Source organism: Archocentrus centrarchus, chromosome 5 (assembly GCF_007364275.1).
Source record: "Archocentrus centrarchus isolate MPI-CPG fArcCen1 chromosome 5, fArcCen1, whole genome shotgun sequence".
Classification (NCBI taxonomy): Eukaryota; Metazoa; Chordata; class Actinopteri; order Cichliformes; family Cichlidae; genus Archocentrus; species Archocentrus centrarchus.
Window position 1 is genome coordinate 6,430,373 of NC_044350.1, and position 19,586 is coordinate 6,449,958.

General features: G+C 45.3%; 1 protein-coding gene across 2 annotated transcripts in view; it reads left to right on the forward strand.

Moving 5' to 3' along the window:
• Nucleotides 1-5,645, forward strand: part of shq1 (SHQ1, H/ACA ribonucleoprotein assembly factor) — a 36,079-nt gene extending 30,434 nt beyond the window's left edge. For both annotated transcript variants that reach the window (XM_030728576.1, XM_030728575.1), the window contains exon 12: nucleotides 4,552-5,645. In XM_030728576.1, coding sequence (XP_030584436.1) covers nucleotides 4,552-5,194 — 643 coding nt within the window. In that variant the 3' untranslated portion in view covers nucleotides 5,195-5,645. The remainder of the gene's footprint in view (nucleotides 1-4,551) is intronic.
• Nucleotides 5,646-19,586: the final 13,941 nt, after the last annotated feature.

A 19,586-nucleotide genomic window follows, 5' to 3' on the forward strand; every position in this document is an offset into this window, starting at 1 on the left:
AATAGACCCTTGTCAGCTGAGGCAGTGCTTTTTATGTGCCACCAAACGCACGTCGAACTGTACGGAAGAATCAGCTTTTTCCAAAGCTGCATCTTTTCAGATTAAGGAATATGAGCCCCAAAACTTTACCCTTTTTATCTTTAACTGATCTGCCTTTCAAGAACGTGTCTTTGTGCAGTAAGACAGCACAGATATCTCAAGGGGCTTATTCTTCTAACAATGTAAGTGATCGCATAAGGCCGCAGTCATATTGGCCCAGAGATGTGTATTCCCCAACCGGTGGTTGAGTGGTTGGTGAGTGGTTGCTAGCTGATGCTAGGTGAAATTGGTCACAAAGTGGGTGCTACACCAAAAACCACCTTGTGATTGCTTTAGCTGCTAGCAGGTTGCCACTGTTGGCTGTAATGTGCATGGATGACGCCAGCTTGTCCGCAAACACTGACAACTGAGCTGTAGAAAAAGTTGGAAAAAGTGTCATGAGAACCTGGAGACTTAGCAAGTGTTTGCAGACAAGTTGGTCGTGCGCACTGTGGGCGACTGCGACAATCTTTTCGGGGCCAAAGCAATCACAAGGTTTTCTGTGCAGCACTCTATATCACTTTGTAACCAATTTCACATAACAACCGCAAGCAACCTCCCGCAACCACCTGTCAACTAGTCAGGTAATGCACTTTTTCCCCTAGCAATCAGTGGTTATCAAGCAGTTGCCAACCAGTCTCTAGGCCCGCGTGACTAGGGCCGACGTTTTCTGTTCCCATTGGCCACAAATCTGTGCAAAAATAAACAAAGGGTTCCTTCACAGAACCACACCTGTCTATAGATATTTATGGCTCAGTTGTGTGAACCGTCTATCAGTGTTTCAAAGGTCCTCAGGCAGCTGTAATTTGGATCTCAAACACTGGCTCCTTGGATAAATACATCTGTGTTTCTCATTTCTGGAATCGGAGTGGCTACAGTGCCTCAGACCGTTTCAGCATTCAGTCACCCTGACGGATCGCATCTCCCAGTGTCGGCTTTTATCCCTCAGCCAGTGAATGATGCATTTGCGAGTTACTCTGAGGAAATCTGGTGCTTATATTACACAGATTTCTACATCTGAGGACAAGCTTTATCTGAGATGTTTTCAAGAGCACAGACACGCTGAATGAGCTGCTCTTTCACTGAACACAAGCCTGATGAAAGAAACGTCAGATTGTAATTTAGCTCGGCTCTTTCACAGACACCGCACACACACATGCACACATACACACACATACATGCACTCTCTCCACGTTCTCATCTAAAGACTTTGGCAGATGGCGGCGTCTTTGTCTTGACAGAAGTTTTCCAACCTTGAAAAAAAAAGGCACCCCTCCTCAGTTTAATGAAGGCAAGCCACAACAGCGGTGTAGTAATGACTGGATTGTGTACAACATTATCCCTCCCCCTCCTGGACAGAGCCTTTGTGTTCACCGCAGGCCGAGCTTCTCCCACCACAGAGCAAGGGAGGGGAGAGAAAACAAGCGCGCCTCTCCAACGCTAACTCAATAATGACTTCCCACGGGGGAAAGAGAATACAGGGCAGTCTTTGAAGTGGCTGTGCTACAGGAGGCTCCTCTGCCCTAGTCTCGCTACAGGAAGCGCTCACGTGGGTTTTAGAGAACCTGGGATCCAAACAAGCTCCATACAGGCCGCGCACACTCATCAGCATCATCATTATCAATTGAGATTACAGTAAGCTATTTGTGACTGTTTAAAACAAAAACAGCTTGTAGTGACTCTCAAACTGAGCTATCCCAAGAATGCAGTGGTTTTCAGTGTTCACAAATAAGTCACAACTTCAGACAGCTTAGAGAGTGAGCAGTGACCACATGAAACAAAAGTGCTCCTCTTGATTTTTTTTTTTTTTTTTTTTTTTTTTAAAAAGCCTTTCGTATTTAGAAGCTCATCCTGTGTGGTGCATTTATGTGCTGCTGTTTAAATCAATTGCATTAACCAGACTTCAGTCAGACGCTCCACATTCACAGAATACAGTTAGTTTGGCATGCAGGCTCCAAGCTCATCGCTCCCTGCAACGCTGCTACGTTTCTGTAGTCTGTGGGTGGCAACACTGGTGAGTTAGACCACAACAGCTATTTGGTAAAATGGGTACTGAAGCACTTAATGTGTTACAGGTGATGTTTGTTAGCAGGATCACTTCCTAGCTTGTCTTTTCATGCAGCTTTGTTAACAATAAAGATCATCATGCAAGTGTCTTCAGGGACTTGCACCAGAATTGCAGTTTCCCCATCCACAAGTGTGTTGGGTTTGAGTGACACATTTCATCATCAGAGGGTGAATGCAAGGCTGTGTGTGGATGTCCATGCACCCTCCACACACTGCATTACAGTGCACCAGCTACACGTGCGATCTCCAAGGGGACAACTAGTCATCCATGATGTCCTCAAGCTATTTCAGTTGCACCTGGATCTTTAAATTCCAGGAATGCAATCGCGTTACAGCTGCTGTCTGTCTCGCCGCTCTCTGCGGCAGAGCTGTGGGTCTGTTTGTCTGTCTGGTGGGGGGGGGGGGCTGAGATACATCTGGCAATGTGGTGCCTTGCCACAGTGATGTGGGGTGGTGTGGCTGTGTTTATTTGTGATTTGTGAATGCAGTGAAACCATCTGAAAATGACACTTCTTGCTAATGCAGCTTCTGTTCTTAAGCAGCCAAGTTTAAATGTTGTGTTTATGAGTAGAATCTCACAGCATACCTTACCAAACCGATTTTTATTTTTTTATTTTTTGAGGTATTGCAGAGATGACCGTGAGATGAGTGAGAGAGACTGGCTGGAAATGCTTTTCAAACAATCAGAAATGTCAGTTGGTGCAAGCCCCATTCCCAAAGTTCCTGAACTTTGGCATTTGCATAAATGCCGGCACCAGCACGACATAACCTAATCGCTTCCACCCAAATGTCTTTTTGGTGGAAAAGAGGCAACCGAGTCCCTCCAAAGGTTCCTCCGGTGCAAACGCTGCTGCTGTGCAAACCATTTGTGGATGAAGGCGCATGTGAGAATGAGCGCTCTGTCGTGACCGCTCAACCCACAAGTCTGCAGTTTGGTTTTTTTCCCTTTCTGTTTGTCACGGTGCAGAGAATGGGTGTCCTCATGCTACAGCACAACCATGAGATCTGTTAACACAGTCCCTCCTGAGGTCCTAAATGAATGCACAGCCCCTACATGCTGCTTTCATAAACACTTTACTCACCAGAATAGGGAGCTCATTAGGAGTGCACGGTAATGAGGAGCCATCCTGGTGCTCAGCAGTGGGTTAATTGGGCCAGAGAGGGCAACAGGAGCAGAGTGTGTGTGAATATGAAAGGCAGAGAAAGAGTAGCTCCTCTAAACACACACACATACACACACAGTTTCTCCCACCCTGAATGGACACAGTCTGAATCGCAGTGACCCTCAGAGGTCAGCTCGTAATCACCATGGCAGTGGGGGAGGGGGGCGGCACACACGCCCTAACGGCACTGAGGGGACGAATAGCAACCACTTAAGTTTTTGGCAGCATGGCAGGCTTTCCCAGTGTGAATAATGTGCAGGCGGGGGCCTCCACACAATCTGATGCCTTTAAACAAACGGGGCCTTGTAGGAGGACATTCATCAGCAATAAAAACACCATCTCTTTCTTCAAGCAGTTGCGACTATAAACTAAAGTGATGGGATGGGAGCACTATTTAATGTACTGCTTTATGAGGGCATTCTCTTAATCTTAATCTTTGGAGACATTCAGCTGCTTGGGCTGCAGCCTGCTCTTTTTCTCTATCCACACTTTTATTGACTGTGTTGCAGTCTGAGCGCACAACTCCACAGTCTTTAGCCTCATAGGGTTGATTCGCTTCTGCAAAATGCACAAAATGCTCGTGTTGATTCTTTTTTTTTTTTTTTTTGTTCCAGCTGCAGCGTTTTTACTGGACATCTTCTTTTCTCTCCAGCATCCAGATACTCAGGATATATTGACCTCATCCTGACTATTCACTGTTACCCCTCCTCTCGCACCGTATGCAGCTGTTAGCTTTAGCCGCTCCATATGTAAAGATGAAAGTGTGTGCGTGTGTTTTTGCATGTACGGAATGAAAGGAGGAGTTGGAGAGATATTCCTCTCTCTGTAATTCCTCTCAGTCTCTTATCACCTCTTGCAGGGAGCGCAACGGTTGGGGGGGGAGAAAATCCCAGGGCTCGTGTATCAGCGGTGCTCATCTTCCTACATTATTAAACATCCGTATTTCCATAGTTCATTGAGCCCCCGTCGCCTCTGCAAATCGCAGTCTACTTAGCATTCGTATGAGAATGGGATTTGGTTAATGGGTATTAGATTTGTAGATGGTTATCCCGTGGCTATGTCTTTAGTACGCAGAGCCAGTCGATCAGTCAGTTGTCATGTCGCTCTCTCCCAGGTACCACCAATGAAGTGGTAGTTGGATGTCTCTTTTTCCCCTCCCTGTCTGTGTCTGTATTGTACACAGTTTTATTACGTTGAAACTTTTTGCCTTTCTAACCCCCCCCCCCTCGCTTCATCTTCACAGGACCAAGAAGGTGGCAGCCTTGGCAGCAACGTTGCAAAAAGCAACCCTGCAGAAAAAAGACTTGGAGCTGGAGCTCGATGAGTTAGAGAACGTAGCGAAGATCGTGGCGGAGGAAGAGCAGCAGGAAGCTTCCAAGAGGGCTGCCGTATCCAGTGATGACAGCAGCAGCACTTCCAGTGACAGCAGCAGCACTTCCAGTGACAGCAGCAGCGAGTCATCTAGTGAGAGTGAGGAATCTGAGGCTGAAGGAGAAGGCTGCACCGAATCCAGAGAGGGAGGAGGAGAGATGTTAAAGGACAACCCTCTACAACCCCAACCCCCCTCCTCTGGCTCTCCCGTCCCCCAGGCACCCACAATCTTTTCAGCAGAAAAGAGGAGAGAGGATGCCCTTCCTTCTGCCTCAGAAGGCTCCAGACAGCTGATTCAGGTGCTGGGGGAACGGGTGGCGGAGGAGCTGAGAATCTCTCCAGACTCCAGCCACAAAGGAGAGAGACAGCTGAGCAGTGCTGCAGCAAAGACTGAAGGGATGTCTGGGAGGAGGAGCAGCGGGACTTTGTTAGAGCCGAGTCCTCGTAGAAACCCTCTGCTTATTGTCCAAACACAGGACGATCCTGATGAGCTTGAAGGGGACTTTATCAGCTGATGGAAAGGAATTTGAATGTTCCAGGACTTAATTTTGAACCGTAAACTCTGTGTAAGTGATGTCAGGAAGCATTTTTTTTTTTAAGGATTTCTTATCTGTATTTGGAATTGCTGCGCTTTCTTTTTGTTGTGATACCAAGCTGTAGTTTTAGGGTTTTAACCCTCCTGTAATGGAATATTTTGATCTGTATTTTTTTTAATGATAAAACTGCAAAGCCTCTCAATTCTTCTTTTTGTGTCTGTTATCCAAGCTGCATACTTGCTGTACAAATGCATTCATACTCTCTGAGCGTAGTGTGTATTTTTATATGAATAATTTTTGCTTCTTTTTTAATTATTCATGTAATTTAACAGCATCTGTGCGCACAGTTCAGTACGCTGACATCTGCTACCAGTGGTCTCTATTAACCATGTGTATTTACATATTTACACAGTCAATCTGCATATTCCTGTCGGGCTTGAATAAACAAAACAAATGCCGCTGCAGGAAGCTGACAAAGTTTTCGTGTGTCAGTCAGCCAGAGCTGCTTTTTGAGAGCTATTCTTTTCCTAATAAATAGCAGGAAAAACACTAACCTCTTCCTAAACCCTCGGCATTGATTGAAGTGGAAAAGACTCCGTCTGCACTAAACAGGGCAGCGGAGCACGCCGGAGTGATTGATTCATCTGGCGTGAACGGAAGAGCGCCGTCGACACGGCTCAATATCATCAGCCGCGTCTAACAGGCGAGACAAAACAAACAGGGAAGCACATGTCATGCAGATAGATGAGGGGCTGCGGCGCAGGAGCTGTTTGTGTGAGAGATAACAGCACCTCGGGGCCAGAGAGGCAGCCGCGAGATAGAGCAGCGGAGGGCCAGCAGAGACTAACTGACGCTGTGGACGCTCAGGCGTGGAGGTGTCCACACGCAGTGTCCTTTCTGCTTTGCGTGGAAGTACATTTAACCCCCCCCCCCCCCCCCCCTTCTCCCCCCGAGTGGGCTTGATTACTTTAACTGATTAAGAAAAATGCAGGAATGACCCACATTAGCAGGATTTATCAGGCTTTGCGATCCTTTTGGGTTCTAACTGGCTGAAAAGAGTGACTGATGGCGCACAGCCACAGCGTCGCCTGAGGCGTTTTCATGAGGAATTTCATCCGGCGTGAATAAAAGCAGCGCCGGAGCCGCCGGTGATGATGGCTCCTTAGGTTGGAGCTGTCTGTAGTATTATGTTACGGAGATGGATGCTGTTGTTAAGCACCTCCCAAGACGGCATCGCCTCCACGCAACACCCCCCTTTGGGGACGAGCGACATCATCACTGTGACTGAGATGAGTTACGGTGGGCCCATTTCACCCCCGCCCGTCTTCATCCCGGGGACATGAGTCCTGGGACTGTGAGGCCCCTGCAGGCGGTGGTTCCCTCTCCCCATTGGGTTTTCATATTGATTAAGTGACAGGAGGCTCTGTTGCCGTTTTTCATCTTAAAGTGGCCTCCGTATTCCTCCATTAGTGCCGCCGTTCTGGAGCCTGACTCGGAGCTGCGGCTGAGCTCGCAACTTCAGTTGGTTCTTTTGCAATTAATAGTCTTGGCCGACAGACATTTTTCAAGAGGCTACGCCACGGCTAAATGAACAGAGCTGATTAATTATACAAGGCGATAATTAATGCGAAGTCTGTGCTTTATTTTGACCTGAATTTGATAAATCAGCCACTTACTAGTGTAGAAAGTGCGGACCTTTCACCCACGGGGCTCTAAGAAGCTGCTGCAATGTGTTCAAGACTAATTTGGGTGATCTGTGTAGAGCCAATTACTAACATCAGACGACTAATAGTGAAAGTAAGGCTAGTGGTATAAGCACCATTTCTCGCGCCCTTGTCAGTCCACTGATCTTTTTCTCGCAAGTAAAACAAATCTGCTCAGTTACAGATCAGAGAAAAATCATCAGCATCCAAACCTAGTAAGCGATTAATGAGTGTGAGAGTCTGAATCGTGGGTGTCACAGCAAAATCTTGAAGGTTTTTTTTTGTTTATTCATTTTCTTGGTGTTGCAGCTGTCACTCATCTGTCCAATCTCAAATATGAAGCTGCAGCCAGGAGATCTCAGGGTAGGCAATATATTTTGGATAGAAACTGAAAAAGTGCTCTGAGAATAATCTGGAAAAATCCAGTGAATCCTTTCATTAAGCTATCATGTAAAGATTGCCTTACCAGAGAACATGCTTGCTGTGCACTCATTGCTACTACCTGCTAAGGTAGTCTAATAAGGACAGCCATAGTCTCCATTGGCTCCACTGACACCTACTGCAGCTAGGGGATAAAACGCACCCATGCTTCCTTCAGAGGTAGGAGAAGAGCTATTGGGTATTAGGAGTTGCAGCGCGGGTGACCAAATGGCATGCCACACCGAGCAAATGTTTTGGATGGTTAGCCGGGACTGACTGTGACCAGAGGGGTTGTCCAGTCAGGAGGGAGGCCCAGACGAGGGTGTATTTTCTGATTGCAAAACCCCTTTTGCAAGGGCAAACATCAGTGCCTACTCGCTGCAGCCTTCATCAGGGGCAGGCACAGATGGAGCTTCCAAGAACCCTCCATCCAGTCTCCCCTTCCCCAACTCCTCTCCTGTGGACTTTTCCTCCAGCTGTAGAGAAGTAAAGCACGTTCGTGTGTTGTGGAGACAGGACAAAAGGGAAATGCTTTTTTTTTTTGTTTTTTGGTTTGATATTTGTTGCTAGGGTCTCCAAGGTTGCCTATCTTAACTTGAACATGAAGACTTGCTCCTTGACCCACTCATTAACTCAGCTGATGCGCCCCCCCTGTTTTCTAAGATACCCATCTCCCGGCTGTAGCTTCATATTTAGTGAGCAGATAAGATGTTGGACTAATCTTCTCACAAGCAAGAAAGAAAACAGAAAGCTTACAAGTTCTCCTGCAAAATACTCATTTAACTCAAGACCTACCTATGTGACTTCATGCTTCACTCCAATATATAATTGCTGTCAAGTATGGATCTTAAATGCAGCATCATTGTACCTTAATTCCTGCTCACCTTCACATCGTGTCCCTACATTTCATGAAAAGTAATGCGAGGCTGAAAGCAAGTACAGTGTCTGTGAACCCTGCGTGCCCTCTCTGTAGAAGAATTTAAGCATTTGCTCTAAGACATGAATTCATTTGAAATCATTCAGGTTGGAGATCTGTGAAGATTAAGTTAACCATTTGGCCCTTTCATATAAAGAAGCTCTAGAACAGCTGTTCATTGTAACCTTGCTTACCCTTACTGTGAATACAAATATAAAAATAATCTCAATAATGTGGTAGGCAATCCTTCCCCTGTTTTGGTTTTAAATGGGAAAGACAGCGCCAAGGACAGCCCCCCCCGCCTCCGTGCCACACTGCCTCTGGTTGATTGTAATAGAAAACTCAATCTGCACTCCTGTTCCTGAGAGGCAAAGTGATTCTGGTGCTTGAAAAGATTAATAGCCCTCCAAAAGAAATGAATCAGGTGCTCCTCGGGGTCTGACTCCTCCAGTGGGCGTGCAAACAGAAACCCTTTTGTGCGCCTTCTCTCTGTCTCGCCCGGCGCGGCGCGGCTCTCCCATTTCTGGCCTTCGGGACTGACTGATGTCGCTCCAGGTTTGGCCGGCGAAGAGACCGGGAGCGGCCGTCGGACGCTGCCGAAAGAGAAGCATTTCCTCTCAGCTGAGCCTTCGGGCTTTGTACCCGGTCCTCTTAAAATGACTGGCGTATGGTAATGAGGGAATAAGTGCATGGGATGTGTCTCTCAGGCTGACAGTGCTGACAGGGAGGGATTATCTAAATGGGCTATTTTCATGCTCTTAATCACAAAAGAAACATTGAAATACCCCCCCCCCCCCCCCCCCCTCTTCCGCAGTGTGTGGGAGCATGTGTGCGTGTGCGCGGCTGTGTGTTGACAGCGTCGGCATCCACTTGTCAGTAGCGTTGCCTGGCTGATTCACTCTAATTGGTGTGAGCAATGTCCGTTAAATCACTGCCTAACTCTCAGTGGACATGTGCTATCAGGCAGCTTAATGCTGCAAATTGCCTCTACCATGCTGGAGCCGTGTGTGTGTGTGTGTGTGTGTGTGTGTGTGTGTGTGTGTGTGTGTGTGTGTGTGTGTGTGTGTGTGTGTGTGCGAGAAGGCCTCTTATCATTATACCACCTCGTTAAGTGCGTTGGGGTTGCAGGGACGTTGTTAAAGTGTTAAGGTAGAGGAGAGGCTTGCTCGACTCCGACCCGCTGATATGCGGACATAAACGCTGCACTCCTCCGCTTATTGCATTACAATGCTGCCCCCCCCCCCCCCCCCCCCCCCCAGGACATGACAGCTGAGAGACAGTACAGCTTGTCATAATTTCACACTTGTAAACAACAGCACATTCCTAATGAGGCTACTTCCACATTGTGCTGTCTCGAGCCTGTTCTCCTTTTGTCCACAACAGTTGTTCCTTATCTGAGCCAGTCCACGCTCGTGCATATGTCTCTGCGCTTTCCAAAAACACACACACAAAAAAACAAAACAACCAAGCTCGGGTCTTGTGTTTGTTTTCTGAGCTGAAACAGCTGTCAAACACGATTAATATTTCAGCGAGAGACCGTGCTGGAGGGAAACTCTAAGTGCTAGGGGAGCTGGAAACAACAACCCAACACTGTTGCTTTCTGGTCTTCTGCGTTCGCCTCTCTTCTCTCCTGCTCTGCTTTCATGGAACTGAGCGGGTCTTTCATGAGTCTCGGCTTGTTTTGATGTTAAATCAGAATAAGCTGGGTAAAGCCGGGGTGTATCGCTTCATATGTGGTAGACTGAACAATCATAGGTACAGGTTCTTTGATATTTCCTTTCAGAGACAGGGTGAAAGAGAACTTGTGAGCTGACAGCCTCCCCACCACTCTCAGGACGGTTCTGCTCTGTCCACAGGACGTGCCCTTTGGCCTCTGTGTGATGTCTGTGTTTCTGCCCCTCCTGAGCAGAGCGGGCTAACAATGCCTCACGGATGTAAGCGTGTTACAAACAGACGAGGAACAAAGATTTCTCGTGACTGTACTCCTAGAGCGGCTCCCCTGCTACTGCCTGCAACAACATCTTGACACAGATAAAAGCTCCTGCTTACATGCAAACACAGAAACACACTCAGCTGCTTTTTGTAAATTCCCTGTTGGTTCTTGTGTCTGTGCTCGCACGCGCTGAGGAAACAAACACATGGACTGTCCACCCCGAAAGCAACCTCATCCCCTCACCTCATTGCTCTCTTTCCGGTTTGTTTCTTTAAATGGGAACCGCTCTGCTCATTTCCAGCTCCGTGATTACTCTTTGCATGATTCATAGGTCAAAATAATCCTTATTTATCCTATGGTGACTGCTCTACCACAGTAGAGCGGTCAGTCATTTTTTTCATCTTAAACTCTCCACTGTGCTGAGGTAGAGGACCTCACTTCATCCTCTGTCTGAAGCTGTTTTGACTCCTCACTCTTTAAGGTTACCCTCTCTTTAAGCAAGCTTTTTTTTTTTGATGGTGGGAGGGGCTTCTGGGCTGACGGTCTGAGCTGTGAACATAAAATGACCATATTAAGGACAGCCCCTCTTAGTGACGTCATACAGATGCAAGACAAGAAAAAACTCCCTGAAGCCAAGTGTTTGGCTCTTAGACATTACTTGTACATGAACTTGACCCCAATCATGGCCTGCGATGAACTGTCCCTTTGACCAGGGATAAAATGACAAGCGGCAGGGTGGCATGGTGGCTAGCACTGTTGCCGCACAGCAAGAAGGTCCTGAGTTTGAATCCACCATCTGGCCGGGGCCTTTTTGTGTGGAATTTGTCTGTATGTGTCTGTATCGTCCATGTGTCTGTATGGGTTCTCTCCGGGTACTCTGGCTTCCTCTCACAGTCCAAAGACATGCCGTTAGCAGGGTTAGGTTAACTGGTGATTCTAAATTGGCCCAATATTAGCTATTTGCTGATCTTTCTGTATCTGCATTTATAACAGCAGATGGATGAATATTTAAAAAGTAAAGAAGAGATGAGAGAAACACAAGTGTTTGGCGAGTCACAAACACAACAACCAGCTGATCTGAGCAGAGTCAGACAGAGCATGAACGACTAAATAAATAACTACACAGTAACAAATGTTAGGGAAATCTGTTGTGTTTCATGTGTCTAAAAGACAAAGAATATCTGCATACTATAATATGGTAAAGTTTCCTTTGGCAACATTAATTGTAGTGAAATCAGCACTTGGGATTTAGTCCACACCAGTCAGAGTATCTTTGCATTGATTGCTTGAATTATTGTTTCAGGTCCCTTCCCAGAGGGTTACTGTTACCGTTTCAGATTTTAATTAACATTAACACTGTGTTCAATTATTGTGCTTTTAATAACTCGCAGTAAACACTGCCCTAAGAGCTTGTCAGGAATATAAACTGAAGCTTTCATTGTTACCAACTCGTAAAAACAGAGCATCTCGTTCTGCTGCTGTATGTGTCGGATGTCTGCTGGCTCTGTTCACCCATTAGCACATCATAACACATTACGTAGTTCAGTCACTCAAACAAAATATTTTGTTCATTAAAAACTGGCAGTCACTAAATTGGTTGCAAAAGTGTTTCAGCCAGATAAACACTGCAGACTCCCATACAAGACCCCTGTTAATATTGATTATATTGAATGTGCGTGGGATTACTTCATGTACTCGAATCCAACCCATAAGGAAACAGAAAACTTTTATAGTAAATGTTTGTTTTCTGTGTATGTCCCCAAAGACTCATATCTAATACAGTGGTTCACTCATGAAAGTGGTGGCTTTGGCATTTATCTCACTATAACGGAAATTTGATTGATTTCATCTGTACTTATCTATACTTCTTACTTATCCTCTCCCATCTTAAACTCACTCTTGTTCCAAAATTTCTGTAACAATGACGTCAGCCAAAGCATGTGCAGTCCCACCCAGTTGCGCAGCACCTCTCCTTTTCACCCCTACCAAGAGTTGGCCTCCAACATGTTTGTGCCCCCCCCCCCCGGGGACGTGTTGCATGAAAGTGGATACCCACATGTGCTGCTGTGCCGATCCAGCCGTTTCATTCGCTGTTCTCTGGCACGGAGAGGTGTAGATTACATCTTCATGGTACAGAGCCGTGCCTCCCAGCTGACACACGGCATCAGCAGAGAAAAAAAGTGTGTGTGTGTGTGTGGCGGGGAAGGGGGGGGTTAGGTAGTGGTGGGGAGGAGGAAATTGCTGTCAGCTTGGCTGAGCTTCTTACTTCCACTTTTCTTGGAAAGATTTTTTTGCTGCTTCTCATAAAAGGATTTGATCTGAGGCTAATGAAACATTCCAGAAAGCATGTTAACAAAGAGCAGAACACGACCAAAGTGTCATTAGGTTTACAGAGTGCGGCGCCTTGGCTCTGACGTGACTTCTGCTGCAGCGTGAGTGGCAGCCCGCTGGACTGTCGTGGTGTTGAGCTACGGAATATGCGTGTCGTATGTTAACGCTGTGTGTCGAGCTCTGAGAACAATGTCAGATCAGATAAGAAATGATAATGTGGTTAAAATGACCTACAGGCTGGCTGCGAGCCGAGCAACTCAGCACTTTAAAAAAGATAAAGGCTCCATTTACTTGGATCCATTTACTTGTACACTAGGAGGCTGTTGACCTTTGCACCCTGGCAGAGTGGCTGCTGTAACTGACCTTTAGCTAGTCCAAATGGCGTGGGATGATTATGGAGTACCTGTGTGTGCAGAGTGGGGACTTTGATCTCTCTGAAGGCGTGCTGAAAGATTTGATCTGATAGCCCGTGAGTGATTTGCATAGATTATGTAGGAGTTTAAACCAAAGGAAATAAACTCTTCTGTCTGTAATTTGTGACTTTCTAACAAAGAATATGTAACTGCGATCATGCAGGAGAAAAGCTTTAAGCATACTTCGGCTGAAATTACCTCATTTCTTTCGAACATCAGAATTAACCGTGTGATTGTGTGAGCCTAATGAAGTGAGAAAGTAACCAGCAGCCGAACTTCTCTGACAAGCCCATGTTTTCAATTCTGTCACCTTTTGTCTGCACACCCAGGAGCAGCGCCACGAGGAAAGGCTGAAAGTGTTCAAATTACTGCTTCGCACCCACGTATGCACTACAGAGAAGTGGAAACCAATTACACTGTAATTTCTAATTCATTCAAATGACTTGCTCATTGGCACATACGCTGAGGTTTTCAAAGTGTCCTTCATGAGGCGCCCAGATGTTCAACGCGCTTTGCAAATTTGAGCCATACAGCGTGTGCATTTAAAGCTCGAGCCCATGGAGAGCACGCATGACCAAGTATGGCAAGTCATGACAAATCTGGCTGACCTCCCATTGGCTCCCTGCACACATGGATGGGCTGGGATGAAATATCCATTACCGGTGGCATCATAAAGTTCTGAGAGTTCTGCTTATAAAGACTCAAAAAAAAGATTGTCTCTGAACTCATGATGAACAGTCACTTTCCCAGTTTGAGTCCTACTTATCTTCCTTGTGCACGCCCTCTGCCTGTTCCTGACTCTTGTCTGACTTTACCTTTTCATCTGTAATTTTTCAATGCATTGTGCTATTTTGGATGCTTTGCTTGCTTCACCGACCGCCTCCATGTGTTTGATTCTGCCTTTGGCCAATAAAGCTTTTGATTTTGTATTTAATCTGCCTCTGGTGTCTTGCATTCGGGATCTCCTCTTTGAACCATCGCACACCTATCTGTGATGTCAAGCTCTTTGCTCCACATTCAAATGTGTCCACGTGTAACAGCTACAAACATGCATGTCTTTGAAGAGACTACATACAAATTTGCTCTTTTGAAGCATAATGAATGTCATACAGATGCACTGCCTCATAAGCCAATATTCAGCTTCAAACGCAATATCATATTTTGTGTAAACCAAAATTTACCTAAAAGGTAACATTTCCATGCCAGCTGAAAAATCCATGGATATAATCAATGCAAAAGAATGCAAGAGAGAGAGTTACAATTTTTCCCCATACAGTATATGATTTTACAGACTGAAGTTCATCAGTTTTATAATGACCGTTTACTGAATGAGGGTTATAAAATGAAGGGTCCAAGCATTGGTAAGTAGAAGTGTAGTCCAAATGTCATCGCTTAAAGATTAAACTCAAAAGAAGTGACATTTTACATATTACTTGTTACTTTGTTTAGAAGCAATGCATTGCTTAATTACTCCTGCTGAAAGTAATTTGTTACACTGCTCCTTACATTACCTTCACATTACTCTGTAACATGACCTGAAATGCATAGTCACATAGTTACCAGTTAACAATAGAAGCCTTAGGCTACAGTCCCACACGTGGACACAAATCCCCATCTTAGTGAGGACACGCGTAGGATCTTTAAGTGTTTAAGTCTGAACACAAAGCCAACAACACAAATCAAAGTTAAAACTTGGCCCAGAGAGTCTTTGGCCCAGAATCGTCCACTGCGATTCTGCTGTAGAAATATGAACAGGTAGAAACGGAGGCTGCGATGCTGTAAACCTGGCAGCTCATCACTGCCTTTGTTACCTGCTGAGGTTCAGGCTGTGGCTGCTGGCCTGGGGTCAGCATGCACTCAGCTTTAACATCACTCTGGGTTCTCTGCTAACTTTGTGTTTGCATGTTTGCAATGAGCCTGCGTGTTAGCGGTATAACACAGCTGTTTCTGTCCTGGACAAAGTTTACACTTTACAATCACACTCTTACAGTAATGCGCTACATTACTGCACTACCAAAAAATGTACTGTGATTATAGTAACACGTTACTTTGTACAGTGTTACACCAAACTCTGATCATGACATATATGAAGGGTGACGTGTCCATCTTTTATATACAGGGTAGATTTGACCTATTTTGTTACATTTACTCTTCTCAAACTTAAGAAAGAAAGCTTCATGCCCCCCCCCCCCCCCCCCCCCCCCCCAAATCTCATTTTAAATTAGAAACATGAGAATTCGACCCACATTTTCTCACTCAAACGTCAGCATTCACCATTAGATCAAAAGACTTGAAATGTGTATTTTTGGTAATACATCTGCTTGCAGCCTGGTCCGGACCAGCCTCTGATCTCAGTGAACAGAGAGGAAGGGTGATGGGGGTGCAGGATGTGCAGTCAGGCTAAAAGTATATGTCCTCTTTAATACACCCCAGCCCTCATGTTTAACACTCACACGCACTAATCTTGCCAACACACAAAAAAAAAATCAATGCGGCACCTGCTCACCATTCACTCGACTCAGGAGACTCCAGCCCTCCCTCGCACATCTGTGGGATGTTAGCATCACTTGTGGATTTACTAGGGTGCCAACAAACCATGCGCACTCATTCGCACACCTCCCCTCAGCCTGGGGGGTAACATCAGGACACACTACAAGCTCTGCTATGAATCTTATCAGAAGACAACAGGACCTCCCTCAAGAGCCCACAAATGTGAGATAATATGTCACTTTCCTGAGCGGAGCTAACGACAAATGCTGATTATTTAGAGCAAACCGCTGTTCTCTCATCCATTCAAATGCTCAGTACAGCAGGGCGACCTTTTTCTGTTATTGAGAAGAAGCAAAAGCACCGTGAGCTGCCAACTCCGCCGCAGTAAAACCACCAAAATCACCACAACATAATGACTTATGCAAATGAAGTCATTAAGCTGATGAATGATGCACTGATGAGCAAATATTACCTTGTCAACATACTTATCCTCATTTAATGGGTGGCACTTAAGAAATGGTTTGACACACGCTTGTTTTTATTGCTCGTTCGGAGTTAAAGCCGGGAGGCTGGAACTGGAAGAATGAAACAGCCAGCCGGGCTCGGCTTTCTCCAAAGGTGGAAGATGCTCTTTAAGCATTACAAAAAAAATCCAAATTTCTCCTGTCCACACCATTTTGGATCTTAAGACCTGTGTGACATTACTCTCTGTACGTGAGGGGGAGTTCGATAAGTGCTCGGCACTGAACTCGAGCTCAGCGCTGCGAAGGGTCAAGAGGCTGCAGTGAATAAACACAGGAGTGGATGATTCTCAGTATTATCTGAGAGAAGGAGAGAGAAAGATGGAGAACAACATATAGAGGCGACTCTAATGTTAGCAGAACCATTTTTGGAAATGTACATCTTGGCAAATATAATCAGCATCCAGCCTGTTGGAGGATTCAAGAATGTGACAGAAGGCATCGTGACAGCCTCTAATTGAGAACAGACCTTGATTCTGGACACCAGTTTTGAGAGAGAAAAAAACATCTTTTCATCGTTCAAACTGTGAGATTTCTATTTAGAGCCTGCTGGGGAAAGTGTGTTGCACTCCTGTCAACTTGTTAGTGTTTGTTTGGCACGATTATCATCAGAAACCAGGTAGAGTTTCTGCTTGTAGAAGTAGATCATGTGGCCGCTGTGTTGGAGGTTCATTTCTCCCAACAGCATCACTTAGTAACAATATCGAGAAAGGTTGTTTCCCTTTATGACCTGGCCCTTTTAATATTGTGGCTCAACTGTGTCAGAGGCGTGCAGTAAAACATAACACTCTTGGAAGCTGTGTGTTGACTTTGAGCGGACTGTTTTGTCAGTCATCCATCATTTTGATTTTATGTTTAGATGAAAATGTTTAGCTGAAACGTGGTACGTGATTAAAGGCTTACATGGCACCAACAGGAGCTTGTCAGGAGGAGACAAGCACAGCAGAGGACGTGTTTAAGCAGGTCTGGAGGCACTGTGGTGCACCGAGCGTGCCACAGTTGTCACAGTGGCGTGCTCACCAGCTGTTTATTTGCTGACTCGCACTAAACACAATGTATAGCTGATCTCATGATACCCTGGAAACAAATCTAAGGACCATCAACCAGAGCATCAACTCCTTTTTTGTCCTTATTCACCTTAGCAAACCTTTAGCGTCATTTTTTGACGAAGTTAACTGACAAAAGCAGGTGGCTGCAGCTCAGGAGGCAGAACAGGTCACCTAGTATTTGGAATATTGGTGATTTGATTCCTGGCTGCTCCAATCTGTATTCCAAAGTATCCTTGGGCAAGATATCGAACCCCAAGTTGCTCTCTGGAGTGCTTGTGTTAATGGGTGAATGCTGTATAAAGTGCTTTGAGTTCTCAAGTGGAGTAGAAAGTGCTACATAAGAACCATCCAAAAGGCTGGATTGTTGATGGAACAACCATGTGAACTCCCACTGCTATTAAATTAATCTTCTCCTTGATTATCAGAATTCTGTGACAGTGACACCGGCAGTGCACGTTTGCCCACAATATTAATAGAAAATAAAAGATAAAGGCCTTATTGTATCATTGTATTATATGTAGTGTATTACATTGTGAATCCTAACCAAGCATTAATGTGTTACAAGTTTGCTGCGAGAACAGGCTGACCAGGGTTGAAGAGCCTGGAGAGAAAGTACTCAAGACTTAGTCTAGAATACATGCATTTGATCTAAAGTTGAATATATGGTAGTTTGTGAGGTATTTCACAGGTTAAATGAAAGCTTTGACCTATTTGTAGCGCTAGAGGAAAAGTCAAAGTACCAAGAAAAACATTTAAATTGGTCCTCTGGACAGGAAGGATAACAGAGACACAGACTCGAAAGCTCCAAACCGACCGTATCATTCAATTTTAGAAAAGTAGGAACATACTGTCTGTACCTCTCTCCCTGCTCTAACACATGGAGCTCTATCTGACAGGGCTCACAATGGATTTGTTCACAAGTAAGTCATCCTGCCCTGTGAGACAGATCGTAATCTTCACCCTCATGAAGCCTAACCTGACATAAAGCCCTGCTCACGTATGCCTTCGGAGTAGTCGTGACGAGGTTTCTGACGTAACTTGTTTTAGTAAAGCAGTGTTTTACTAATGCTTTCAAACAAACCTCGCATTTTTCCTTATGACGTCTCGTCCTGCTGATATCGCTTGTCCTCTGCAGGACGAGTCACGCTTCATGAGTTCAGCACAAGCTCTGTTGTGATAACACAGAGATCTCGTTCCGCTGTGATTACATCGCAGCCACATGAGCCTCCACGCTTAATACTTACTCACAGGGCAGAAAAGTCGAAGCACTGTGGAGTACTTTATATGTTGCAGTCACATGGATGAGTGCAGCACACACAGCATGCCCTGGGCCTGTTTCCATTGTGCAAACACTCGCTTCAGTGGACAAGGACAAGCCGCAACCTTCTCTTACATGAAAGCAGCGGGCAGCATAAAAGTCTGATCTGACACAGCTGCTTGACTCTTAATGGTGCATTTCACATCATGACAGCCCTTCTCACAATGTTATGACCACAAATTGTTCATGCTATGAGAGACCATTAGAGATATGCACACATATCTGGAATCGGCACTTTGACCTCTCTGGTGATGAGCTATATGTTTCTGTGACATGTACAGAAATGTGTGGAAAGCTTATTGATGTATTTCCCCTGCATCAAAGCTCTAGCTGATATTCTGTGTGCTATTTGATGTGGATAGCAGTGTTAGCTTGATTTAAGGTGGATGATGGGCCGAGGCAGACTCCCCTGGCCCCTGTTGGGTAGATCCTATCTTTTTACCTCTGCCATCGATGATATTGGCATTTGTTGCACTGAGTGAATTGACTGGAAAACCATTTGATGGACTGTCTTGAAATTTGGTAATCATTTAGTGATCTTTGACTTTTTGTCTGTGATCAAATGTTAAAGTTAAAGAAGGTCTAAAAAGGAAAAGCGGCTCCTACTTTGAAACAGAGCACCGCTTGTTAGTTAGCAGAGAGCATATCCTGAATAATCCTCCTTTCTGACTCTACTAAGGACCATAATTTACAAAATGAATGTCATGTTTTATTCAGTCTGACCTGAAACTAGTGATTGAAGCCATAAACCTATTAGGAAAATGTCTGCAGAGGTCACAGAGCAGGGGAGCAGAGGGCTGTTTCCCCAAAGACTTCCATATAAGCGTGTCTTTTTGCAGCCAGAGGAGTCGCTCCCTCGCTGCAGGTTTAAAGCATAAAACATGAAACTACACTGGCTTCGCTTTTCACGCCCAGTAGCTACATCTGTCTTTTATAGTGTCTATGGGGGTGGGGGGTGTAAATGTCAGCAATGTCATTATGAAAATAGTTTAAGAGTTTTAGAGGCAGAAAGCATTCCTTGCGTTGTTGAAAGTGCCTGTGAAAAAATTTTAAATATGGAAGTCCAGTTGGAGCTACAGATTTAAAAGCTCCACAGATACCTTATGTTGTTTTGGATGAGCCTGCTAGACCGGCTCCATTGGACATAAAGTGTGAACGGTTGTCTGAATTTGGGCTGTTAGAAAATCTGATTTTAATTACACATTTATTGGGCCAAAAAAAATGATCACAATAATATTATCGCAATATGTAACTCTTCTGACAGGGCGACAAGCAAA